The 25,189-nt window shown below is 51.4% G+C and overlaps 3 protein-coding genes and 1 long non-coding RNA gene across 5 annotated transcripts; 2 read left to right on the plus strand and 2 right to left on the minus strand.

Moving 5' to 3' along the window:
• Positions 1–2,904: 2,904 nt before the first annotated feature.
• LOC112876977 (1-aminocyclopropane-1-carboxylate oxidase 1-like) lies at positions 2,905–5,238 on the plus strand. The gene is made up of 3 exons (XM_025941171.1): positions 2,905–3,137; positions 3,457–3,686; positions 4,330–5,238. Exons 1-3 carry the CDS (start codon positions 3,015–3,017, stop codon positions 4,934–4,936), a joined length of 960 nt encoding a protein of 319 aa, XP_025796956.1. The 5' UTR covers positions 2,905–3,014; the 3' UTR covers positions 4,937–5,238.
• A 1,460-nt stretch (positions 5,239–6,698) lies between these two features.
• LOC112878746 lies at positions 6,699–10,871 on the plus strand. Its single transcript, XR_003225860.1, has 2 exons — positions 6,699–8,538; positions 10,448–10,871. It is a non-coding gene; the product is annotated as an uncharacterized LOC112878746 (long non-coding RNA).
• Positions 10,872–11,185: 314 nt separating this feature from the next.
• On the minus strand, positions 11,186–14,125 carry LOC112878744 (glucan endo-1,3-beta-glucosidase 11). Its single transcript, XM_025942957.1, has 3 exons — positions 13,994–14,125; positions 12,554–13,882; positions 11,186–11,534 (listed from the first exon to the last, which is right to left on the minus strand). The coding sequence occupies exons 1-3, from the start codon at positions 14,070–14,072 to the stop codon at positions 11,500–11,502; spliced, it is 1,443 nt and encodes a 480-aa protein (XP_025798742.1). The 5' UTR covers positions 14,073–14,125; the 3' UTR covers positions 11,186–11,499.
• A 4,728-nt stretch (positions 14,126–18,853) lies between these two features.
• Positions 18,854–24,152, minus strand: LOC112874908. Of its 2 annotated transcripts, XM_025938501.1 has the most exons (10): positions 23,791–24,152; positions 23,595–23,678; positions 22,166–22,307; positions 21,763–22,050; positions 21,514–21,667; positions 20,496–21,434; positions 20,165–20,403; positions 20,017–20,090; positions 19,624–19,735; positions 18,854–19,275 (listed from the first exon to the last, which is right to left on the minus strand). In XM_025938501.1, the coding sequence occupies exons 2-10, from the start codon at positions 23,648–23,650 to the stop codon at positions 19,252–19,254; spliced, it is 2,028 nt and encodes a 675-aa protein (XP_025794286.1). In that variant the 5' UTR covers positions 23,651–23,678; positions 23,791–24,152; the 3' UTR covers positions 18,854–19,251. The 2 variants fall into 2 exon arrangements, with proteins under 2 accessions (XP_025794286.1, XP_025794279.1); XM_025938494.1 differs by having other exon boundaries at positions 23,595–24,152.
• Between the last annotated feature and the right edge of the window lie 1,037 nt (positions 24,153–25,189).

Raw genomic sequence — 25,189 nt, forward strand, 5'->3', positions numbered from 1 at the left:
TCTTCCGCCGCGACACAGTGAGCGGCGCGCGACGGGTCGCCGGCCGGGGGCTGGGCGTGCCAGCGCGTCGTCGTCGGCCGCGCGATCCTTTTCCACGGCGATCTCGCATGCCGCCGGTTCAAAGGACGGATCTTTCGGAGTCGCCACTAGATCTTCCTTTTTGGTTTTCTCGCGACGGAATGTTGTGAATTGTGATATGATTTACGAACTGCAAATCTGCCACCTGACGCGCTCGAGATCTTCAGACGTAATGCCTTCGCCACCACGGCTTGGACAGAAACAGAGGTGGTTGATCTGGGGCGTTCCACTGGATGTCAGTGGTACCATGCGCGGCTCGGCGCCATGCGCTGTAACCGTCGTCTCCCCATCGTCCCTGTCCTCCAGCGAGCAAGTGCCCCAATTATTCGAGGCCGCTGCGTTGGCTGCCTTGACTTCCCCGGCGCGCCCGTGATCTGAGAATCTTGACCTGCGCGCTCGGCAATTTACCATGGTACGGCAGCAATATGAAACGCACCCGTGATCTGAATCTTCTTGACCTTGGCATTTTTACTGCAGATGGAGTTGGAGCGGGCGTCAGGAATCACGTCACGTCTGCGTTCCAAGTGGATTCGAGAGACCAACCACGGTCGATAAAATATTTCCGTCTGAACGATTAGGATTTTGGATAAAATAATAACCGGCCGATGCTCAGATTAGAAGGCCGGTTAGGCTTTCCTTTGCCTTTTGCCTGCCGGAGCCGCAGACCGGCTGGCGGCCGGCCGGCCAGCCGTACGTGCGCAAGTGCGCGCACGCGCGCGTTTGCCCAAAAGCAGAAGCCCGCCTCCGAATCATGTCCCAGCTACATAAAAAAAACCCCGACTCCGAATCCAAATCCGAACGCGAGTGTGAACGCTATAGTTCTTGTGAATTCATCGTGACGCCGGCGCCGACGCAACGGCACAAGCGACTAGTTGCGCGGTCTGTCGTGTAATCAAATCTTGGTCTTGGCTGGCGCCATGTCGTCTTTATGGTGACCGATGGTGGCGGATCGGAGGCGATCGACGCGCGCGCAGGGCGCCCCACTTGCGGCCATGCCGAGCCAGCTCGCTCGCCACACCCGTGGCCGTGGGTGGCCCGCCGGTGGTGGGTGCAAGCGCGACGTGCATGTTGCGTCGCCGCGGGCTAGCTTGTCAAAACGAAGCGTAGGCAAGCCAGCTGCTGTGGTTCCGTGACGGAGGAGATGGCGACGGCCCCGATCCATCCGCCGGGGAGGCTCCTCCTGATTTGACCCGACGGCGAGCAAAGCAAAACAAGCTGCTGCCGCTGGCCCGCCAGCTCGCCGTGGGAACATGGCTCCGCCGCGGCACGGTCGTCCTCGTCCATGGCCCGCGGCACCTCAACAGTGCGCCTTCTCAAATCCCAATCTCAAGTAGTGGCAGCGATGCACGCACCTGCATGTGTGATGTGTCAAGTAGTAGGTTAAGCTGGTCGCAGGGCCTAGGCGGCACAGGCCTCCACTGTAGTCTGTAGCAACATCTGTGCATTATTCGCCCGGATTCCAGAGAGAAGGCTGCCTGCAACTTGGAAGATATTCTGTCGCGTATCTTGTACGAGGACTATATCGAGCTTAGTGGCCACTAAGCCTGTCCCCAGCGAGTACATTTCGAGCGTGCCGCCCAGCTATAAAGGTAGGGTTAGTTTGCATCGTAGGCCTCCTGTAATCAGATGCAGGTACAATGATTTGATGCTCAACTATGCTTTTGTAGTTTGCAACAATTATCTATCTAGTCTTTTTTCTTTTTGGAAACGAACCCATTATCTAGTCATACGGATCAAAAAACGGAGAAGCAAAGCGTCTGCCATGCTTTTGCCTGCTTTCCGCAGCTACAAAGTTTCGGCAACGCCGAAATTGGCGCGACAGGGTAAAGGTAAGGTAAAGGCTCGCCCCCTCGCGAGGACGATTATTAGGTCAGACGGAACGCAGGAACTGAATCAGTTGAAAGATTGCGTAGATCCGAGCGACGCGCTGCGTTTAGTCCGGCCCCTACTCGTGATGGGCAACGGAGGGGGAGATCAGGAACAAGGGACACGCCGATCAGAGATGACGATATACTCCGCAGATCGACCAGATTGGGGGTGGTACGGTCCAGATGCAAAGGCCGGTCGGGTCCAGGGCGACTCAGCAGATGGGATTGTTCTCGTTCTTTCCAGCAGATGTGTCGATGGAAGTATTGAGCTCGAAGAGCACAGCTGCACAGTTGTTACTGTGTTGAAACACTGGTCATATGGTGTACTAGTAAATCGATGGAGACTGAACCTTTAGGTTTCCAAGAAAAATGGTGGGCTAAATTTTGCATTTAACCCACTAGCGACTATACATGTGCAGCATGTTTCTTAGGCTTAAAATGTTAAATTTTGACTTATAAATGGAGTAGCCGTTGGATCACTGAGAATTATTATCTAGGACTTGAATTTCAGCATGCCTGAATTGGTTCGTGAGCGAATTGACGTCCATATTAGTACATACTGAACTGGGCTTGAAAAGTCAACGAACTTCGACCAGGTGTAGCATGTACGCCACAATTCCTGATAGTATATATCTTGACCCATCATCATCAATCTTGTAAAGTATGGGATTAATAGGCCGGATCCGCACGTAATACTAGCGTTAGGAATTAGCTGGGGTCAGTTGCAGTCCTCTGATCGAAGAGGACTTGTCTGCATCAGGAAGCTAAGCCTCATTGCCGGTGTACGTCCACACTGCTTTATTTTTGCGCACCACGTACTTTCTTTAGTTCCTAATCCATTTGACCGAATTAAACATGTAGTAGTACGTCCCAGGGCCATTCTGGTAACCTGGCATTCTAGCTCAGCGCTGCCTTCACTCTGGCGCCTATAAATTGGGCACCCCTCACCGCCACGGTCTGCACACAAACTCATCATCATCATCAGCTTATTATTAAGCAACACTCAAGAGAGCGAGAAGTGTGTGTGAGGGAGAGGGAGAGACTAGAGAGATCGAGCGAGCAAGAGAGATGGCAGCTACCAGCAGCACGCTCTCCTTCCCGGTGATCAACATGGAGAAGCTCCAGACCGAGGAGAAGCCGGCGGCCATGGAGGTCATCCGCGACGCCTGCGAGAACTGGGGCTTCTTAGAGGTGCCACTCACACACACCACACCACATACATGATCAACCGTACAAAAACTTATGAACAATCTGATGCTAACATGAAGAGTTCATATGCTGTTTATCGCCTCTTCAGCATTTCTGTCAGTCTGCTGTCTCTGCCAGCGTTGGGGTTTCTGAAAAGAAAACAAAGCATTCTGCCTTTACCTAACAAATACTAGTCTCGGACAGATTCTTATTCTCCATCAACCGGTCGACCATAACTGATTTCTAGCACAGCTAGCGTCGCCCGATCGATCGGAGCATCACTTCTCAAGCCTAGCTGAACCGTGACCAACTGACCATGCAGCTGCTGAACCATGGCGTCTCCCACGAGCTGATGGACGAGGTGGAGCGGCTGACCAAGGCGCACTACGCCAGCTGCCGCGAGCCCAAGTTCCAGGAGTTCGCGGCGCGGACGCTGGAGGCCGGCGAGAAGGGCGCCGACGTCAAGGACGTGGACTGGGAGAGCACCTTCTTCGTCCGCCACCTCCCCGCCTCCAACATCGCCGACCTCCCCGACCTCGACGACCACTACAGGTGTGTTCAAACATACAAGTGCGCCTCATCGACGACGTTGTCAGTATCATATTAGTTGGCTACAGTCCAATCAGTCGTTGATAAACCTTCTGTTGGCTTCTGAATAAAAGCTGAAGCGCCATGTCACCAGCTTTTGACTCAGGTTGCAAAACCCTTGGGGATAATCAGTTTGTTAATCGGGTGATTCTCAACTTGAATGTCCTTGGTCTACCAAGTTGAACTAGTTTAATGGCTTTTATGCAAGGCTACAAAGCCAGGCTGACGAAGCCACCTATTGTGCTAGGCCCAATCAGACACTTTGTAAGAAAAGCTATACTACCTGACATGACCTGCTCCTATTAGCGAATTAAACAATGTTCCAAATTGTCGTATAAAACTATATTGTGCATCAAGATTATTTTCGTAGATAAGTAACTTTTCTAGTGTGTGTTTTATTTTTATTTTTTTGCCTGACGACAGGCATAGTTTGTTTTCCGATCATTCCTTTGCTTGACAAGTGTACTACATCAGAGTGCTGTGTTAGTCCAGTAACCATCACAAGTCGAATCACTTTTTTAGTAGGAAGTGACAGTGCAATGGACGCGCTTTTATCTGTTGGCTTGGAATATTCCTGACTGAAAGCAAGCCTTCCGTGTCGCTGCAGGCAAGTGATGAAACAATTCGCATCGGAGATACAGAAGCTGTCCGAGAAGCTGCTGGACCTGCTGTGCGAGAACCTGGGCCTGGAGCAGGGGTACCTGAAGCAGGCCTTCGCGGGCTCCAACGGCCCGACGTTCGGCACCAAGGTGAGCGCGTACCCGCCGTGCCCGCGCCCGGACCTCGTCGACGGCCTCCGCGCGCACACCGACGCCGGCGGCATCATCCTGCTGTTCCAGGACGACCAGGTGAGCGGCCTGCAGCTGCTCAAGGACGGGGAGTGGGTGGACGTGCCGCCCGTGCGCCACGCCATCGTCGTCAACATCGGCGACCAGCTGGAGGTGATCACCAACGGGCGGTACAAGAGCGTCATGCACCGGGTGCTCACGCGTCCCGACGGCAACCGCATGTCCATCGCGTCCTTCTACAACCCGGGCGCCGACGCCGTCATCTTCCCGGCGCCCGCGCTCGTCGCCGCCGCCGACGAGGAGCGCGCCGGGGCGGCGTACCCGAGGTTCGTGTTCGAGGACTACATGAACCTCTACGTGCGCCACAAGTTCGAGGCCAAGGAGCCACGGTTCGAGGCCATGAAGTCCGAAATCGCCACAGCGTAAGTGAGAAGCGCAAACTACCAGCGTGGTGGCTGCACGGATGCGACAGCCGGACATAGTGGCAAGCAGCTCGAGAGTGAACGTACAATGGCCATGTGTATTGTGTACGGTAGCAGATAGGCACGTGATATGTGTTTATAGGTGGCACGGTATGAGTGTATCGTGGAGTAATGTATTGCTTGTATCTCAGATAAATATGTACGTATATATATTGTACTGTAAAGTTTGTACCGTCTATTGTACCGGCAGCGTGCGTGGCCAGGAGTTGGTAAGTAACTGTTACTGCCACATCAGCTTTGCTGAAAGTAGCTTTTATCTTTGTGGCAGTGAGCTAGGTGATTTACTAGGCAAAAATCTTACTAATTGAAAGCTCTACTAAGTCTCCATGTGAAGCCACCTAAGTTTAGGTGGACGTTCTTAAAAGAATATATTTCACAAAAATTAAAAATATCCGACCATCAATTCAACAACTCTAATTATAATAGTCATAAGATCTATTATCTTTCCTAATAAATTACCCACATCCGCTATTATAAAAAAAATTCTAAAGTAACCCCTAATCTTTGTGTAAATTACCCACCTATATTATTATAAAAAAAATTTAAATAACCCCTAATTTTGCATATAAATTATCCAATTATATCATTATTAATAGTTAAAATAACCTATAAATCTAAATTATATAATTATAAGAAAAATTAAAGTGCATCAATATAAAATTCTAAGTTAATATTTCTATCATTATTAATATATTATTTATATAAAAATACTACCCACGATATGTGTTATCATGTATTCATGTATGATGGAAAAGATAAGAATCCTAATTCACGGACAAATAGTTCAATTAAATATATATCAAATACATATGGAGGTGTAATGCAAAATAAAATCTATTGCTAAATATGTATTTTAGAGTATATGTTAGAATATTTAGTAGATGAAAGAGGATGTGAGATATATAATTATAATTATTGTCTATAAGCTTTATTTTTCTATTAATTCTAATTAGTTCGTGTAGAAGCACGGGTTGATAGGCTAGTAAAATTAAAGAGAGTGGAATTCATCGATGGTCTCTAAACTTGTCAGCCGTTCTTATTTCGGTCTGCAAACTATCTTTATTAGGAACCTTAAACTTGTCCTGGAATTTCAGTTAGGCCCAAAAGACCAAACCCTGAGAATTGTAAAACATTTCCTAATATACTTTTGGATTTGACCCTGCCTAGGTTGGGTTCTCAATCTGCCCTACCTGTCAGATAACGAGCCCAATAGCCCACAACTCCACAAGGTCGGTGGCAAAAGTGGTCCGGTCCAATTCTTTACTGCAACAAACACCAATCACGAAGAAACCACCACAACAACAATACACCTCACAAGAAAAGATGGAAACTAACCAAACACGGCCCACCAGCGAATCGGCACTCCTTTTTCCGCGCTTGTGGTTCCGTCGAGCGGCTCGGGCCCAACGCTCACCCAGGAAAAGGGAAACGAGCCCTCGTAACAGTTGCGCAGTCGCTGACTAGCGACTGTGACGACCAACCCGCGCCGGGCACCGGAAAACACCGCGGATGACGGCAGATCTCTCGTCTCCATCGGCGAAATCATTGGGCCAATATTCCCTTCTCGGCTTCCCCTCCGGTGGTCCAGCCTGCCGACTCCAATTGGCAGCTTCCTTCACATGCGCGCCAGCGGGCACGCGCACATGCGGAGGGGAGGAGGGAGGCCGCGCGCGGAAGAGGCCGGACCGCCGGAGCCCGGAGGTCTGGCCACACCGTACCTACCGCGGGTAATGACGATGGCCTCTTGCCTCATGGTGGTGGTGGCCAATATACATGTACCCACCCGGCCACCCCATGTGATTCCAGAGCCCTGTCCGCCGAGGCGCCGAGCAGGGGAACACACTACCGGTACACGACAGCACTGGTACGTCCCCGTAGCTGTCGCCGCTGCCATTGTCGTGCGTGGCCGCTACTCTTGCCAGGATGCCGGTTGGGGAGGCGCCGGAGGCGGATCGAACCCCCGTGCGACCGGGTGGATTAGCAGCACGGGTTCTGCTCCCTTCTCTGCGGCGAGCAAGGAGAGAACTCCACCACGGAACAAGCTATCGTTCCCCAGAGATGCAGGAGCACGAGGAAGAGCAGCACAAGGGGAGGCGGTGGTGGTGGATTTGGCGAGGAGGGGCTCCCTCGCCAGGCAGTCGAGGGCGTAGCACTGCTACGCCGGGCAGCACGGCAGGAGTGGCGAGCGCGGTAAGGTGGAAGAGGGGCGATCAGGAGCAACGCAGCTAGTGGGCATGGTACTGGGGAGAGCCGGAGAGGAAAGGACGGCGAGACAGAGAGCGATGGCGCGCGGGAAGGTGGCCCACTTGTCGGCGCCATGGGCGAGCGCGCAGGAAGGGGGTGCAGGCCACGGAGTGCTACGTGGCTGACTTTTGAGTAGAAAGAGAATCGCCATGAGAGCGAGCCAGGACGTGCGGCACAGACAAGCAGCCATGCCCGGCGGCCAGCTGAGGGCAAGCAGGCATGCGGCTGCTCCCTGGCCCTGGGATTAGGTGCGCTGCCTCCGCCCTACTGCCCTTGCTGGCTTGGGTGCGGGAGACAAATGAGTGGGGGGATGGTCGCTGTCTCGCTGCTGCGAGGGGTGGGTGGGAAGAGGAGTCGCGGGCTCGGTGGGGACTACGGCGGCGGCGGCGAGCGGGCCGGAGGAGGAGCCGAGGGGGAGGCCGGAAGGGACGACGGACCTGGCCGTCCAAACCAGGGAGCCATCTGCAAATACCCGGGGGTATTTTGCAAAAGATCGGATCGTTATTAATAGTCGCGATCCAAATTAGGGGGCTACATAAAAATATAATGGTGCTTTTTGTAAAATACCGGATCGAGATAATTAATCTCGATCCAAATTAGAGGTGTATATGAAAATATATTGGGGTCATATCGCAAAAACCCGGATCGCGATTGTTAATCGCGATCCAAACCAGGGGTATTTTACAAACATTTCGGGGAGCCCGCGAGGTCGCACCGCCGCGGCCCCGTCCCTCGAGCACACGCGCCCGGCCGCTGCCTTCGTCCTGGGCACGCCAGCGACGATGAGCAAGCATGCCCCCGTGCTCCGCGAGTTGGCGTAGGGCGGTGTCGAAGGCCGACGTGGGATGGAGCGGCCGCCACACAATCTCTATCCGTCGCCTTCCCGCTCGGCTCGGCCACGCTGTCCTCGGCGGCGGCCAATTCCACCTCTCGTGTTTCTTTCAAGCTGAAAGAACAGGATGGCCATGGCGTAAATACCACCCTGACAACAGCCATACAGGCCTCGGCCGTGGTGGCCGAAGCCTGCTCCGCCGATGACCCCCAGCTCGTCGTCGCCGGCAGGCACTCGCCCAGGAATCTGAGGCACCCAGCGGCGGCGGCGGTGTCGGCGAGGTGGAGCGTGAACTGGAAGTGGCTTCCGGCTGCTGCTGTCAGAGGAGGAGGGAGGCGAGCAGGGACTTGGCAGCAGCCATGGTGGCAGCGGAGGTGTGTGGCCGTGGTGTTCGACGAAATGCTGATGGGAACCGGTGTGCCCAGGCAGCAGCAAAAGCGTGCTTATTAAGCCTTCAGACCTTTGCTAAGGTAGAGTCTCTTGAACACCTTGATTGTTTATCTCAAATAGTCAGAATTCTCTTGCTCTCCTTTCTTGTTTATCTCAAATAGTCAAATTTGAGAACCAAAAGAAAAGAACTGAATTTGTTTATCCCAAATTCACACAATGCCTGACAAGGGCTATTAGGTCATGTCACAAATCAGGTAGTAACAACAAAACATTACCAAATTGAAAGATTTTTTTTAAAAAAAATATATTGCAAACTTTTCATCCAAGCCCAAATACTTCTAAATTGACTTTGTCCATGTTGTCAGGTGAACTGGATTTTCAATTTGAATTGCGAAAGCAAACTTGTGAATTTGTTAACCGGAATGGATGGCATTCTTTGATTAAGGGGCTGTTTGGATTCCAGGTACTTATAATAAGCTATGTCACATCGAATATTTCTAGACCAATTAAAAAGACTAAACATAAGCTAATTATAAAACTAAATGCATAAACCTAGGGCTTATTTGCGAGACGAATCGATTAAGCATACTTAATCCATGATAAGCATATATTTACTGTAGCATCACATGGACTAATTATGGACTAATTAGACTTAATAGATTCGTCTTGCAAAAAAGCCTAGGGGTTATGGAATTTTTTATGTCATTAATATATTTAATACTCCTAATTAGCATCTAAACATCCAAAGGGCTTATAATAAATCTTTTAGTAACCAAACCTAGCCTAAGACACAAGAAACTGGAGAACTGGTCACCTATCTAATCTGGCACATGGGTATAGCTATCTTCATAAATAGAATATGTTTTTTTACATATCTAAACCAAAGAAGGAACTAGAAAGTAAGTGATATTTCACAGAGACAACATATTTAAAGCATATTGAATTAGGAAAAATGGAGCAGTTGAATTGTAAGCATGTCTATTTTCTACTACTCAAAAATCTGCCTCCAGCAGGGAAGCTGAGGTGCATTGCTATGTTCTGTGACAATGTGACATTAGTCATGACCATTAAATACAGAAAAATGTGCCTATGTGGAGTTTTGTCAGATTTCTTCATGTACAGCTTAATCTTCATCCATTTGAACACATCATCAGTTTGATGACCTGTTTCTGAGGGGCCAATTCTGCATATCATACCTTGGCCACGCCCACAGAAGTGGCCATTTCCTCCAAGAGCTCCTGCTGTTCCATTGTAGCACAGGACTTTAGATGTTTCAACGACAAGTGAAATCGTTAATCATTTGCACTGTAGTACCTGCATGTTGCCAAATTTACAGAGTTTAGTTCTCATATAAACTACCTGAACAGCCGATTCAATGTCTCCTAAAAGGAAGCTAGTCAGTTCAAAACTCATCTTCAGCCGATAGTCTGTCACTCTGTTATCCTGTGAGCAAAAGACCTCAGATCTATTTACTTAAACGTATTAGAAAAAGAAAAGAAATGGAAGAGCTCCTTCCACAAAGAACAGAAAGAAGAGAAAACAACATAAACAGCTTCTAGCTGATAATATGCCCTGCTACCTTGTAATTGTATGTCCTTGTCTGCTCAGATCGAGCACCAGTACCAACCTTCAATTTAAGAGGTATTAGTAAATATTAGTAGCATCAAACAGATGGGATTACAAAATTTGTCATAAAGGCCAACTGCAGTTCCTGCGCAAACTAAACTAAGGACAAGCTTATGTAGTCTTATCATAGTTGAATTATTAGTCATATAAGGAAGTTTTTTTTTTGGTGAATGCATGTTATACTGCTCACATAACTGCACACTACACTGCTACTCAGTATTCAGTCTCAAGCATTTGTCATCCACAAGACAGATTTGTGTTGCTTTCAGTTGGATACTACGGTTTCAAATGCATGCTTCCGAGCAAGAAACCAGCTTAAACTTCCAATTGTTGTGCTCACAGTATTTCCAATGGTCGCCGCAGGCGGAAGGCTGGAGCCCAGAGGTCAGGACACACCAACCGCGGGTGATGATGATGGACTCATGCCTCATGGTGGTGGTGGCCAATGTGCATGTACACCACCTCCATGTGATTCCAAACCCTGGCCGCCGTGGCGCTGAGCAGGGGAGCGCTACCGGCACTGGTACGCCCCCGTGGCTGTCGAAAGGCTCAGGGAACGTGTGCCGTGGTGGTCGTACAGTGGTGCGCGGAGGACGGCAGATTTTGGGAAAGTTTCCATCCGTGCCCATGTCCGTCCACTGCCCACTACCCGTGCGAGCCAATGCCAGTTGAGCCGTGGCGCTTTCCATGGGATCAGCGACCTCGCCATTTCTGGAGCGATCGCATGCGATTTCAGATAGGTTTTGTTTACAAAATGTTAAAAGCAGTATTGCTTTGTGACCTTAAAGACTTTCCAATTCAGTTAGGCGCAAATCCTCGTTCCCATGGTGCCGTAGTCAAAATGCTCGCCAAAATACCTAGACAGTTAGCTAAAAGAAAAATTCAGGAGTAGGGGGTGGTGCTAAAAGGCCAAACACTGACGCCGCACGAGACACCACCCACTATCATGGGTTTCTCTAAATCTCTACTGGAGTGCTGCCTAGTGTACACTGTCGTCCACGCTAAGCACCATTTCCGGCACACAAATTCTCAGACAGCGATGGAGCAAGAGTCAAACAGATCACTCGAGAGCCGAGACAAACCCTAGTGGGTCACATCACATGGGAGCAAAGGCTAAGCCATTAATTAATCTATACTAATCAGCTTATAACAGTAGCATAGTTACATAGCAGACTAAACAAAGGTATCCCCCATCAGCCAAGGCTGCAAAAAGAAAGGCGTACAGCTACAGCGGTGTTGGTTTTCTACTACTACGTAGCATAGTTACATAGCAGGAGTCAAGGCTGCAGCAGCAGTAAAGAAAGGGTGAAAGGGCGCAAAGATTCCAACATCTTCCCCTCGCTAGACTTTCGCCCTCGAGATGGCTGCAGGCCGGCCTGGGATCCTCGGCCACGTAGCTTCAGTTTCTTCAGAGTTCAGACCGTCGATGGGAGGTCGCACTTGCCCATCTCTGCAAACAATGCAGCAAAGGCACCAGTGAGATCACAGGTTACAGCACAATCAACATTAAAAAACAGCACATTCTCTGATCTAACAGCAGATTATCATCGCACACCCATCCCATCATGTGAACATCCTTTCGAGACGACCGCTGGTCCAAGGAGACACGTACGCCCCAGGATACGTAACGAGTGTAGTAAGAATGCAGTACTCCGTAGGGTACAGAGCAGGCGCTGCAAAAGGCACCGGAAGTGGCAATCAGCCACAACGCGGTCTGCGGCATCCAGACACGGCACGCATCACCATGGAGGAAACCAGGACGGAGTAAAGAACCTGAACACAGGACGGGTCACATCACGCCGAGCTACGAGCCACACAGCCACCCATCTCCTCTCCGCACAGTATTTTTTTTTTGAGCAGCTCACAGTCATTATTGCACTACCAGGCCTGAACCTGAGCAGCAGCCAACTCGATCCCAGTGACTGTAAACAGCTCGGATCCAATGCAGGCTTGAACACGGCCATGAAGAGAGGAGTGACTGCTAAAAATCGCAGTACAGATTTGTCGTCACAGAGCACCAGTTGCTGCAGTCTTGCAATGGACTGCAGCGTGCTGTTCACTGTGCTGGGCGCTTTCCAGATGTGGTTTTACTGGACGTGACAGGCTGTGTGATGGTAAAAGAGCGAGAATCATTCCCGTACAATTGCAAAGCACCTTTAATTTGATTTGAACTGTATACCAATCTGTAATCTTCCGGGTGATTGAGCATGGATTGTACGGGATGTTTCACGCCTAGGTTCCTGCGATCACTTTTTACCGGAACTGTATGGCTTACTGCTGCTACTGGTCATCATTTACGTGTGTGAAATAATGGAATGTACCAACATTTTGCTACGTGATTGAACGAATTCATGGAGATCAATCAGGTGCACGAATGGTACTAGCAGCGAACGCCATCAAGAGAAAGGAACTATTTTTAGCTGAGGAAATGGCACGCGGAGGAGGGAGATGAGCGGCGGGGCGACTTACTCGGTGCCTGGTTGACGACGTAGGCGGCGCCGGCGAAGTCGCAGGTGCCGATGGACCGGCCCTTGCGCTGGTAGTAGTCGTTGAAGGCGTAGGAGGCGTGCGCCACCATGGTGTTGGGCTCGAAGCACGCCGCGCCGGGCTGGATGGCCTTGCAGTTGGCGCCGCCCTCGCCGCACGCGTAGTTCAGCGCCGCCTGCAGCCGCTGCTCCCCGACCATCGCGTTCGCCACGCACCACGCCTCCCCCGTCGTCACCTTCACCCCGCTCGGCGGGTTGCCGCTGGTGGGCCCGCCGTTCTCCTGCCACCCGAGGCCGCCGCCGCCCGCCGCGCCGCCGCCGCCGCTGCCGAGGACGAACTCGACGTCGTACACCTTCTGCTGGTTCGGGTAGAACACGCCGTAGTTGCGCTCGGATGTCGGGCCGGGCTTCTGGTTCTCGTTGAAGAGCGCGAAGAGGTACACGTCGATGTCCGCGTTGGGGCGGAGCGGCGTGCCCGTGTTGCCGGAGAGCACGCGGCGCGCCAGGTTGCCGTTGTACGCCGCGGCGTTGGCGGCCGAGGCGCCTACCTCGTTCGTGTCACCCTTGGACGGCCACCCCGTCTCGGAGACCACCACGCGCACGCCATTGTAGTTCCCGAGCCTGCTCACCGCCGCGAAGACGGCGTCGAGCTGGGCGTCGAGGAGGCTGTAGTACTTGAGGCCGTTCCCGGTGTCTTGCACGCCGGCGTTGGGGCGGAACAGCGCGTAGTCGAGGGAGATGTCGCCCGCATTGCCGGAGTAGGCGAAGAACGGGTAGGCATTGACCATGAGGTAGGACCCGGTCTGCGCCAGGAAGTCGAGCATGGGCTTCATCACGGGCTGCGCGAGGTCCTCCCGGAACGCGCCCGCGGAGGACGGGTACGACGTCGCGAGCGCGGTGAGCGCGATGGGGGACGACACCTTGACGGACTTGTCGAGGTTGAGCCGGGCCAGCGCGGCGTGGACGTTGACCATGGCCGGGACGAGCTGCGCCGTGACGTTCTTGGCGGTGGCGAAGACCTCGTTCCCCACGGCGATGCCCTGGATCTGCGTGGCCGGGTAGTAGGCCGCCACGTTCCGGCGCACCCACAGGAGCGCATAGGAGGCGCGGGACGCCGCCGCGGCGAGCTGCTCGTTGGGGAGCGCGACCACCACCTTGATGCCGGTGTTGGCGAGCGCGCGCAGCACGGTGGGCTCGGTGTCGTAGAGCTTCACCTGCGTGATGCCCTGCTGCTTGAGCAGCTGCATCACCGCCGCTGGGTTCGGCAGGTTGTTCGCCACTCGGCCGTAGTTCACGCCCACAGTCCCCGCCTCTGCAAGACACAACAGAACCGCACCGGTCAGCCACCAAACCGCCACCTGCATTCGCCCTGCCGCATTGCGTTAGCAGAGCATCATTCTTTGCGCATTCCGGCGGAAGTTACCTGCCGGGCGAAGGAGGAGCAGCGGCAGCGCCGCGGCGAGTATCCCGGCGACGAGGAGTGCGCGCCGTGGGGGCGCCATGCTCTGCTCGCTCTGCTGCGGCGCGGAGAGGCAGAGCAGCACGACGGCGCTGAGGTGAGTGGACGAGAGTGTGGGGGCGGGGGATTTATGGCCATCGACCTCGTGACGCTGCCAAGCGGGGCCCGCGCCCGCGGCGCGTTCCGTGTGGGAACCGGGAAGGGAAAGTGGCGCGGGTATGTTGGGGCGCGGGTGGGGCACGTCGCGGGTGGCTCGGCTCGTGCGTGGGGGTGGGCCGTGGGGTGGTGGGGGCGACGCGGGGGTGGAGGGAGGCGCGGCTGGTGGTGGGCGCGGGTGTTTGGTGTTCTGCGATGCCCGGGGCGATCGGGTCCAGCTGCGATGGAAAGAGCCGGGGAGCGCCGGGGGCAGGAGGCCGGAGGCGTGGCCCGCTCGCGAGCGACGACCCACGACCGTTGGTCGCTGCGCGCCGGGCCCCAGCGTCCGGCCGTTTCGGCTGGGGTGCGTGGTGGTTAGTGGGTAATCAATGTGGACGCTGTGGTGTGATGAATGGGACTGATGCCAGTTGGTGCTCGTCTCAACGGCTCCAAAATCTTGTGCTCCTTTTTCTTTCCTGTTTTGTCCCGTTGAGAAAAGCTCCTTTGTTCTTTCTTCCGTGTTGTTTTGATGTCGTATTGTGATGAATGAGACCCATGCTAATACGGCAGTGTTAGCACAGTAGTATTTGAGCGTGCAAAATACCAGATTGTTTAGCTTCAGAATAGGCCTTCCAGTGTGCTCCTATCCGAAGATCCCAAATCATGTCAGCACCATGACCGGACTGGAGGGGATTTTACAGATTCACGATGACAGGATAACGCGTGGTTGGCCTCCGATGGAAACTGGCAGATGATGGTCTGGCTGGCGCTGGTCGACATGAAATGGTAGTAGCCGTCAACGTTTGGTCGCCTGCTGTACTTTGCGTGTTCGCAACGGACAAGCTAGGCTGGCTACTCGACACAAGTCTCACCGTTTACTATTCCCGGCGACTTATGCTGACCGTAATCTAATCTCGTACTGTGCGCTAACCCTGCTGTACGCGCGGCGATCTGCTCGGCGGACGTCACGGGGAAGACGCGTGCAACGCCTGCCGCGTGGTGCCGACAGCGACCCTGCACGGCACGCGTGGTCCTGTAGGAAGATGTAATGACAGCAGGCTCGATCTGCCGACTTGAATTGCGTGGTTAGTGAAAGGCAATCAAGCCACGCGTGAACGCCAACATTGCAAGCCGCTCAGGTCAGGTCCGGTTGCAGTAGCTACTGCTCCACGAGATAGCGTTTGGAGGGTAACCATGCGTGACAGAGCAAGTGCACCGACTCAGCCATGGGAAAAGTGCAGGCTCCGGCTGCCGACTAGCTAGCTTTGCCGTTGCACGGCACGGCGGCGATAATAAGATGTGATTGATTACCATTTTTTAGGGCAGATGGGATTGATTACTTGAGCAGGTAGCCGGAGGCTTTGCTGCGTGTTAACAGAAAGTCGGTGTGGCTAGCTGAGGTGGTTGACGGTTTAGTGAAGGCAAAGCGAGATGGTCCAAAGGGGACGCAATCTTGTTTACATGGCGGGCGGCAGTTGCGTCCCAGGAGCAAGAGTACATGGGGATGATATCGAGCGTGCCGTGTTGCGTCGGGGGGAAAAGGGAGAGCCCCTTTTAGGTGAAGAGAAGATGGAGCGGTCGTAACACATTGGACGGCCGCGCAGGTCAGAGCAGGTAGGACTCTGTAGTTTTGTAGCGAGGTCATGAGCAAGACGAAAAACGCGACGACGGGATGGAGACGGACACACCGTCACTGACAGAAATGACAGGGGCGTGTCCAAAGTCCTAACCAGTAACCAGACCCGGCATCTGTCCCAGCTTGTATAGATTGCGACACCGGAGGGGGCTAAGATTTCTAAATCCACACACCATGAATCCATGATCCATACTTGCTGCATTGGCGACTTTGTGGGTTGTATGTAATCATCAAATCATGTACGTGGCAAGTAACGTAGCAGCTACGGAGCATCATGCATCCATGCCGTTCATGCTTGCTCTTGCTTGTTCCCCACTCCGCGGCTATAGCATTTCTTTTCGGCTGCAGACCATTTCAGGCGAGCTCGCCACGCCCCCGAAAGCATAACCCGCCGTGAATGGCTGCTCAAGGAAAGCCGCCATGGGAGCTATCAGGCCGCACCAGACGGCTTCGTGGACGACAGGTAGGCAAAGGAACTTTGAGGGAGCAATTCACCGGGCTGGCGAGCGCGCGTGGCCCCGTGGCCGTGGCCCGTGGCGTGGGCACGAGACGAGACGACGGGGGCTCATCCGAAGGGTGGAAAAGCGAGGACAACTTGGCAACGGGGAAAGCGGCCGGGCAAGTCCTCGTCCTCCACCGGGCGCGCCATGTGCGCCGCGACGCCGGCCGCTAGCACCCCCTCGTCCGCGGCGCGAAGCTCGGCAAGACGACCCGGCTGGTGGTGGTCGCGAGCGAGGCGACCCAGCTGGTTGCCAATGCTCATGTGGGGGCAAGTGGGGGAAGCAATTATGGCCTCCGGATTGTTCGCTCCCTCGATCGGGCACGTTCGCCATCGGCGGCGGAGGGTCGCCGGCGTCTGCTTCTGTTCGGTTCTGGCGTCCGTGCGCCGGAGCTGGATTGTCCGGATCTGCAGCCCTCTCCCCTACACTCTTTTGACGAAAAACAGGAGAGCATAGCCGCTACTCATAGATCTCACTGTCCCTTGCCCCATTATTCTCTAGCAGTTTCCTTGCCCTTTCAAAGCATGTAGAAAGGGTGCGTTGCCATTCTTAACTTCCTAATGATACTAGCACCGCTTGTTGGAGTTTAAGCTTCCTTTACACTTGCCTCTGTCACTGTCGCACAGCAGTCAGTGCCGCGGATGTACGTGGCACGGGGATCCGATTACAACACGCGCATCATAACCTGTCAGTCAGCATGCCTAACATGTGGAAGTGTAGTGTTGAGCATTTCAGGGCGGCTTTCAGCCCCCGGGAGGCATTTCTGTCGGTGTGACTGAGAAATTCACCCCCTTCCATTGCGCCACCGGCCACCGAGGATTGGTCCCCGCTCCCCGGTGGGCAAAATGACGGGCACGCTCGGCCACCGGACGTCACTGCAGCGTCATCCGGATCGATGATTGGAGCGTAGGGTACCTTTAGCACGGCTACGGCTCTTACAAACACAGCTCCGGAGCAGAAACTGTTTTGAAAAAATATTTAGCAAAATAGCTTTATCTAATTGTTAAAATACAAAAAAATATGAAATGACCACAAGACCCTTCTTTTTTATTTTTCATTTTTCTTATTTATTTTTCCTTCTTTCTCCACCTTATTCTTTCTTCCCTCCTCCCCCGATCCGCATCCTCCCCGCCCCTTGACGCCCGCGGGCCGCGGCAGGCCGCCTCCTCCGCCTCGGGCTAGCGCCGGCGACCGCCTCTTCCGCCATGGCCTGCCGCCGCCCGGCCTCCCACCCCGCCTCGTCGCGCCCCAGGCCACGGGCTCCTGCCGCCGCCGCCTCCACCGCCGCCGGGCCTCCCGCTCACCTCGCCACGTCACGTCACGGGCCACCGCTGCCGTCCGGCCTCCCGCCGGGCCACGCCTTGGGCTCCCGCCGCCGCCTAGCCTCCTACGGCTGGTGCGGTTGGCTGAGGAGTAGCGGCCGGCCGCCGTGAGGAGGCGCAGTGCGCGTGCAGGGCAAAGGTGGTACGTAAGATGGAGGAGCCGGAGGAGCCACGTCTCCTCCACCAAATCGCTCCAGAAAATAGAAATTTCGAGGCTTCACCGTCAGAGCATCGTGTTTAGGAGGGCTCCAGGAGAAACTGGTTTTGGAGCCGCTCCTTCAGCACCCAAAGGGGGCTACTGTGCCTGCAGGGCTCATGTGGACCGCACCTTTATTCACGCGGTGGGCACCCACCTCTCGCACAGCCACAGCCCACAATCGAGTGAGCTCTCAAACTGTCTGTCACTCGTGACCCGCTAGGACCATCGGGAAGCCAGGCTTCCCATTGCCTCAACGCTGCAGTTGCGATCACGGCACCCTGTCAAAGTCAGCAGGTTCAAACTCAGATGAGGACGTATCACAACTGCAAGGCACAAACTTTCTACTATATACAATGCAGCTGGTTCCTACTACTACTAGAACCAGCAGCTTCACACGGCTTCAGTGTCTCATTGGATGAAAGAGCCTGTTTCGCTCTTCGCCGTCAGGCTGAAACGGGGAATCTCTAGCACCTTAGATCTGGCACTGTTGCACACATGACATGGATCCGCCTACCAAACCCACATGTGGCATGCCCCGTGGGTGATGCGGGCAGCAGCACGCAACATGCGCGGCAGGCTGGGCCTCCTCCATGGCTCCGCGCCCCATGTGCAGCCGGGCAATACATGACACAGGAGAAGAATAGACGATATCTGGGTGAAGAAAATGAGATTAAGTATTTTGAAACACCTCACCCCTCCAGATTCTTCTCTCTTCCAGTCGTGGCAAAAGAAACGGATTTCAACCCAGGATGGGAGCACAAGATAAAGGCCTAGCGGCTGAATTGGAGTTGTCATCGGCAATGGTAAAGGTTGAGAATGCTAACCTGCTCCTTTCGATTCAAAATACATCCATAAAACCTCCTCCGTTTATGCTAGTAGACTCCATCCATTTCAAATTATAGATCGTTGAGTGGTAGTAAGGAGGACAATGCATACCAATGCAAAGGAAGGGTTTACGCAGATAAGCTGTCAGTAATGCTGATCCCAAATGTACAATACTGCTGATGTTCAGTAAGATGAAAGAATGGAACATTTTTGAAAAGGAAACTTAACACTGAACAGATAAAGATAATATACAAAATTGCTGTTCAGAGGAAGATTACAGGAGGATATGCACAAGCCTATTATACAACCTATTACAACGAAAAGCAGTAAGGTGATCTGCGTATGTACAGTTTGCAGTTTTTTGCTTCACTGCTTTGCCGGTACTTTGTACACAAGGAAACTGCTGGTCAGAGCTATGTTACGGAACTTTCAGCGTCAGCACAACTCCTGAATTTGACTCTTCCAAGGCTTTTATGTTTTCCGAAGGCCCCAATAAACTCAGTTACTTATTGTTCTCTCTCCATATTATGTTCGGCTTACATTGTTTTCTCTTCGCCTTTTGAGGATTTCCACCGAGTTAGTTTGTTAAGCTGCAAATTCCACTGTTATCTCGTTTTAGTCTTCCTTCTCTGCACAGAAACACATCATGAACACATTCAGAAAAGTGAAAGGAAAGCAAAAGAGAATTTGAACCCCCATCCGTGTCTTGTATTTATGTAGAATGCAGATGTTATATTTTCAAAAAAAAAGAATGCAGATGTTAGGATAAACAAACATTAAAGTGAGTCCTAGTTACATCAGATTAGAAAACTGACTTTATCGGAGTTCTCTTATATAGGTTTAATGAAAAGCTGTACGGCAGCATAAATGAATAATGCTAATTCCGAGGTAAGATCATACTTCAATGAATTGATAAGTATTGTTGAGTGAACACAAGAGCAACAGCCTGCTGAAGTATTGAATGTACAATTACTTACAGGATGATTCTGGCTACTATACTTCCGACCTCCTTCACGGTAGTTGGCATATGGTACTCTAGTTGAGACACGAGAGAGGCGCTGGAGAAACACCTGAATGTGATTGTAAATGCTGCAGGGAAGCAGTAGTATTAGCACCTAGAATCATAATGCAAACGCATGACATTGAAATTCCTTTAGGGCCACTTGACTATATTACAGAGGGGGTAAGGGTCACTTAAAAGTTCAGGTCTGCACAAACTGACAGAAAATAAAAACCATTTTGAAGGACAGTTCTGAACTCTAACTGTAAACTGAGGCTTCTTTATCATTCTGAATTTCTGATTGCTCATCTAATATTTTCTGATCTTACTAAACTGTAGCACTGCATATAGATGTGGGAAGAAAAAATACCTGAGCCGGTGCCTATTACATGTTGAAAAGAAGGCAACAAAACCATACAAAATGCTCCGTACTGCACGGAAAATCTGAAAAAAAGGGTCAAAGTAAGATACATGATAGTTCAATGTAAGTTTTGGCTGTGTCAACAATCTTTTGATACCTGATACAGAAGATCTTTCCAGAGTGACCCCCAGATGCTGTTATCTGATGTAAGCACAGCTGATCTGGGAACAGATCCTGCTTGATATAATGCACTTAATGTTGACCAGCTCTGCTTTAGAACACTGACAATATCAACAAAAAGGTCCACAACGAAACTTGATAGCCCAAGCACTAGCCGGAAAGGTGCAGCTAGTATCTCTCCAAGGAGCCAAATTGCAGGGTACAGAACTGCATTTACTGGCCACAAGGAAATAAAGCAGCAAAATATCAGGACCAAAACGTGGAGGGAAACATGAAATAGATGACTTGAGAGGCTAAAGCAACCATACCAATGTTAACTACAGTACTGAAGACAAACCAAAATGGCCAGATAATCATCTGCATTGTACCGAAAACTACACTCCAAGAGGTCTCCAGTGATACCATGACAACTGAACCCAAATATCCTACTGTCTCAGCACAAAGGTTCCACATTGGCAAAGTAAATTCAAGAACCTCCATAATAGGTCCCGCAATTGGCTTTGTCAAAACACTAAAAGCAGACTTAACAGAACGCACAATTTTAAGAGACCATGTAAAAGCCTGCTGGAAGTTATGCAGGAAAAGCATAGTTCCTAGATACTTAAGTCTTGATATCATTTCCCATGTTTCTATCCAATCAAAGAAAGGGCCAAACAATCTTGATGCAGTTGCCTTCAACATGGGGACATTCTTGTAGAGGTCATAAAATCCTATAAGAACAGTAACTAATGACATCAACACATATAATGCTCTGGCAAGAGGGCACATCCACGGGCGATATATCTTGCAAAACACTGGATATGACTGAAAAAATATAACCCATGAAGGAAGGCCATACTCGAGTAATGTTAACAATCTCACATCAGACAGTATAACTTCTTTCAGTCTGAATGGGAGATCATGATCATCAAAGCGGAAGCAGATCAGTACATCCTTATATGTGCTAGGCTCTAACAGAGGCTTAGCACTCTCATTATCACTGCCACATGATGAACATGAAGATGACGAATATTTTGGTGAGGTCACAATTTCTGAGTATGATTCTTCAGGCATACTACTTCCATCATCAAATTTTGTTATTTTTCTTCGCTTGTAAGGCCCAGAACAAGGAGGTGGCGTATAAGATGAGTCTATGAAACTTGATGACTCTCGGAATATTTGAACATGCCCAGAATCATCACAATCACTCGGTGAATTCTCACATTCAGGTGTTAAGAAATCATTCTGAGCATCATAGAATACATCACCTATACAGCAAGCACATAAGTGGTTAGTACTATAAGCTAAAGCAATGAAGAAGAGAAGGGTTACTATAAGTATTTTTACCGTTAGAAGAGATGCTGTACAAATACTCTTGTAGGAGCTGACATTCAAAGTGATTTCCTGAGAACCAAGAAGTGACCAATGATGAAGCCTGGTTGACACTATCAAATTCCCATCTCTTCATAATTTTGGACTCCACAACCATAGATGTATCGGTCTACAATGATACTAAACGAAATGAGCTTGTGCCATCACTTTAAATTCATCAATGTCATATGCAATTGTAGGATTATCAACATTGATAGACCGTACCTGAAGTTCATTTAGATAATTGATGCCACGCACATCAGCCCAGTCTACCTCAAAAATGATAAAACCATATAAAGTTTGATGCAGCTCCCTATTCAGTATGCGAGCATCCTTCAACTTATTTACTTGAAGCTTCTTTTCTCGCATGGCCTCGTCGATCAAGGAATACCATCTGGACGATTTATTTCGCAAATGGGGAGCAGATATTGGGCTGGTTGAGAATACAAGCTTTCCATCAGTTCCGTCTCTCTTTCTCCTAGTCCTTGAGTTCGCGAAAGGGGAAAGCCTTGACTGGAGCACAAAATAGCAAGAACCAGATTGTTACCACAGTGTAGTGAAATTTAAGCGAGAAAGAGATATTGCAATATGCAAAATGTTGCATAAGCAGTGGAAACAAACAATGGACCTTAGTAACCATCAACTGCCAAAGATGAGCAGGTTTTGTATCCTGATCTAGCAACCATGGGCGGTTGTCAAGCAATATGAGAAACTTCTTCGTATGAGGGCACAGAAATATTGTCAGCTCTGCAAGATATGACTGTAAATCCCTGCATTTAAAATGAAAGAAAAACTAGTTTAGTTATATCTGATGAAGGAAGTTCATGATAGATACAAATCAAAAGTTACTATCATCAAGTTACCAAATCAATCCAAAAATTTTGTGCCAAAGACATTCTAGCTTACATTGGCTAGGCTAGGACAAACAGTAGCAGATAACAGAAATAAACTTTAAGATGTCAAAGACCAAGAAACTAAACAGATTCAATCATGGAACTGAAACTGAAAAATGCTCCCCACCACAGTTGTGCGCCATTTCCTACAATAACATGCAGACAATAAAAAGTCTTATGAAAAGATCACAGCACAGCACTTATTCTCGATTGTTAATACTGGCGCCTGATGGGAAAGAACACACCGGACGTTCAACTGTGAAGATATCTTGAGCTGTAATCTTTTTTAGCTTTTCTGTCATTTTGTCTATGGAGTGCTCAAGTTTAAAGATGAAAAAAGGAAGAAAATTCAAAATTTTGGGAATACCATTATACCAATATGCACATAACATATATACTCGATCAATCCACAGGAAGTAAGGTGATAGGCAACTTAAGAAGCCTGGGGAGTTTTTGTTGGGACCACCGAATAGCGTGCAAATTTTGCTACGCGTAGTCCAGCACATTCCGCGGATGAACAGGTCGTGAGAAAGACTATGAATGGTAAAATAGACGGCCCCAGTGCATGGCATTTTTTACCATCTGTCGCCTCAACTAGCAATATTCCCAACAGTGGATTTCCTTTCCTTATGGCTACCATGTGTCCATGGACTCCCCGTTGTGTGTCCCTCCCGAAACATCTACAGAAGGAATACAAGTACCCACTCCCGCTGTAATAGTTCCTGTCTGTTTCTCAAAAAACAGCTTGCAACTTTCTCCCCAGTCTCCCAGAGTGGCACAAACAAGGAAGTCACCTCTTTCGAGATTTATGCCAGCTTCACTGGCAGAAGAGGTAAACCGAACTTAGAAAAGAAAAAAAAATACGAATTGTTTCCTGAGAGGCGCAAATTATGAATTGGACACGCCTATGCCACTCACTGAACATCGCTTTCCAGAACACGTAACATCATCAGCGCAAACAACACATGCCACCCCATTGTGATGTCAATAATGTTGCAAAACAACGCATTTCGCAAGGACAAAGAACAGGCAGCGAATCGCCCCCCCCCCACCCCAATCAGCACCAGCACCTCTCCGGCAGCCGGCAATCACATTGCCGTCAAACGAGCGTCAACCATACAAGAAATTCCCAGCACAGGAGAGAAAATTCCGCGAAACACGTACCCGATTTGCAAGCTGGTGAGCGGGAAGAAATGCCGCTTCTCGCCGCCCTGCACCATCTCGCCGCCGCGGCGTCCTCCTCCGACCCTGAGAAACGCCGAATTCCCCGCATCAAGCGGCAGATCAGACGCCGGAGACCCCAAATCCGCACGCGAATCGAGCAAAGTCGGGGAGCCTCCCTCCTCCGCTCCTCGTGTACCTGCGCCGAGGTCAGCTCTGTCCTCCCATGGCGTCGTGCTTATCCATATGCGAAGGTGGTCCGGCTCCACAGCCCGGAGTTAATGCCCGGCGAGCGGGCGGTAAAGACACCGCCTCGCCTCCCCCTTTCTCCACGCGGCACCAAATCGCCAATGGCTACCTACACTGATAAACAGCTCCTCGCCACCGCCGATCGGTCTCGTGCTCCGCCGCGGCGCCGCGGCGGGGGAGCAGGGCGGTGACCGGATCGCGGGGAGGCGCGGCGCCCCACGCGGGAGAAGGCGGGCAGGCAGCCAACCAACCAGCGGCGGGCGCGGGGGGGTGCGGCCGTGGCAGCCTTCCCTTTTGCTCCGGGTAACAACTTCTACGCGGAGGCAGTTCGGGATATTTAGCCCCAGATGACATGTGGGGGCGACGCTTCTGTGGCCCCACCCGCCAGGCATCTCGGGTTTATTTAACGCGGGTGGGTGCGTCCGGCGCAGTGTCGCGCGAATTTTGAGGCACCGCGTTACTGCTGGTGGGGCCCGGCCGGCGGTTGTGACTTCGTGTGCTTGCCCCACAAGGCAGCGTGATGCGCCTCTGCAGCTGTCGTCATCGCCTTTTGGCGCTTCTGCTTGCCGCGCGTCCAAGGAAAGGGGCAGCGCTACGGGCCTCGCAGTTTCTCGCTGACGCGTGGGTCAGGCGCTTTGGGTCCACCTGCCAGCGGTAAGATGTAGATCCGTTACGAAGTGACCAATATCCTCCGTGGCCATGCTGGGATCCTCTGCGTACTCAAGTCCTCTAGTCCACGGCGTGCAGGTTCTGGGGTCTTGACGTGCGGCGTGAGCTTCCCTAGACGGGCGCTGGCGACGCGAGGACGTGGGGTGCGCGGTGTTCGGACAGGTGCACGGCGGCGCCGAATACCATGGGGGCACGCAAGCAGGGGAACGGCGTGCGCGTGACGCCTCGAGCGACGTGCAACGGATTTGTTGCTTGCAGGCGAAATTATTGGCACGCACCGAGCACTCTAGAGCTGATCAGAAGCAGTCAATGATCGTGGGCTTCCTACCCGGGTACAGCTCACGCGGTATGGGAGTTAAGATCGCAGAAAAACACTTAAAAGGGTCACGTACAAATAAGTGTGTCTGCTTTCTGGATGGAATATTTGCGATTTCTCTCGACTGCGAAGGCCTAACTATTATAAATGGCAGCATGGGGCAGTTGATCGTATACGTTCTGCTCAGGAATTTTGCAAGGAATTTAAAACAATCCGTTCAAATCCCTTTACAAACCTTGCAAGGAATTTAAAACAATCCGTTCAAATCCCTTTACAAACCTTACTACTGGGATGGCACTATCACAGTCCCATGTGCCGCGTGTTACCACAGGGGTGAGCGGCACGCACTAACGCATTGGTGCCT

The sequence above is a fragment of the Panicum hallii genome, chromosome 1 (genome assembly GCF_002211085.1).
Source record: "Panicum hallii strain FIL2 chromosome 1, PHallii_v3.1, whole genome shotgun sequence".
Lineage (NCBI taxonomy): Eukaryota > Viridiplantae > Streptophyta > Magnoliopsida > Poales > Poaceae > Panicum > Panicum hallii.

What these genes read in the sequence shown, in the direction of transcription:
- LOC112878744 (XM_025942957.1), bottom strand. Translation starts at nt 14,072, where the DNA reads ATGGCGCCCCCACGGCGCGCACTCCTCGTCGCCGGGATACTCGCCGCG. An exon ending in GCTCCTCCTTCGCCCGGCAG is followed by an intron (nt 13,883 to 13,993) that starts GTAACTTCCGCC and finishes TGTGTCTTGCAG; the next exon opens with AGGCGGGGACTGTGGGCGTG. An exon ending in CGTCGTCAACCAGGCACCGA is followed by an intron (nt 11,535 to 12,553) that starts GTAAGTCGCCCC and finishes CATTGTTTGCAG; the next exon opens with AGATGGGCAAGTGCGACCTC.
- LOC112874908 (XM_025938501.1), bottom strand. Translation starts at nt 23,650, where the DNA reads ATGGTGCAGGGCGGCGAGAAGCGGCATTTCTTCCCGCTCACCAGCTTG. An exon ending in CAGTACTGTAGTTAACATTG is followed by an intron (nt 20,404 to 20,495) that starts GTATGGTTGCTT and finishes CCTTGTGGCCAG; the next exon opens with TAAATGCAGTTCTGTACCCT. An exon ending in ATAGTAGCCAGAATCATCCT is followed by an intron (nt 19,276 to 19,623) that starts GTAAGTAATTGT and finishes GTTTCTGTGCAG; the next exon opens with AGAAGGAAGACTAAAACGAG.
- LOC112876977 (XM_025941171.1), top strand. Translation starts at nt 3,015, where the DNA reads ATGGCAGCTACCAGCAGCACGCTCTCCTTCCCGGTGATCAACATGGAG. An exon ending in AGAACTGGGGCTTCTTAGAG is followed by an intron (nt 3,138 to 3,456) that starts GTGCCACTCACA and finishes CTGACCATGCAG; the next exon opens with CTGCTGAACCATGGCGTCTC. An exon ending in GACCTCGACGACCACTACAG is followed by an intron (nt 3,687 to 4,329) that starts GTGTGTTCAAAC and finishes GTGTCGCTGCAG; the next exon opens with GCAAGTGATGAAACAATTCG.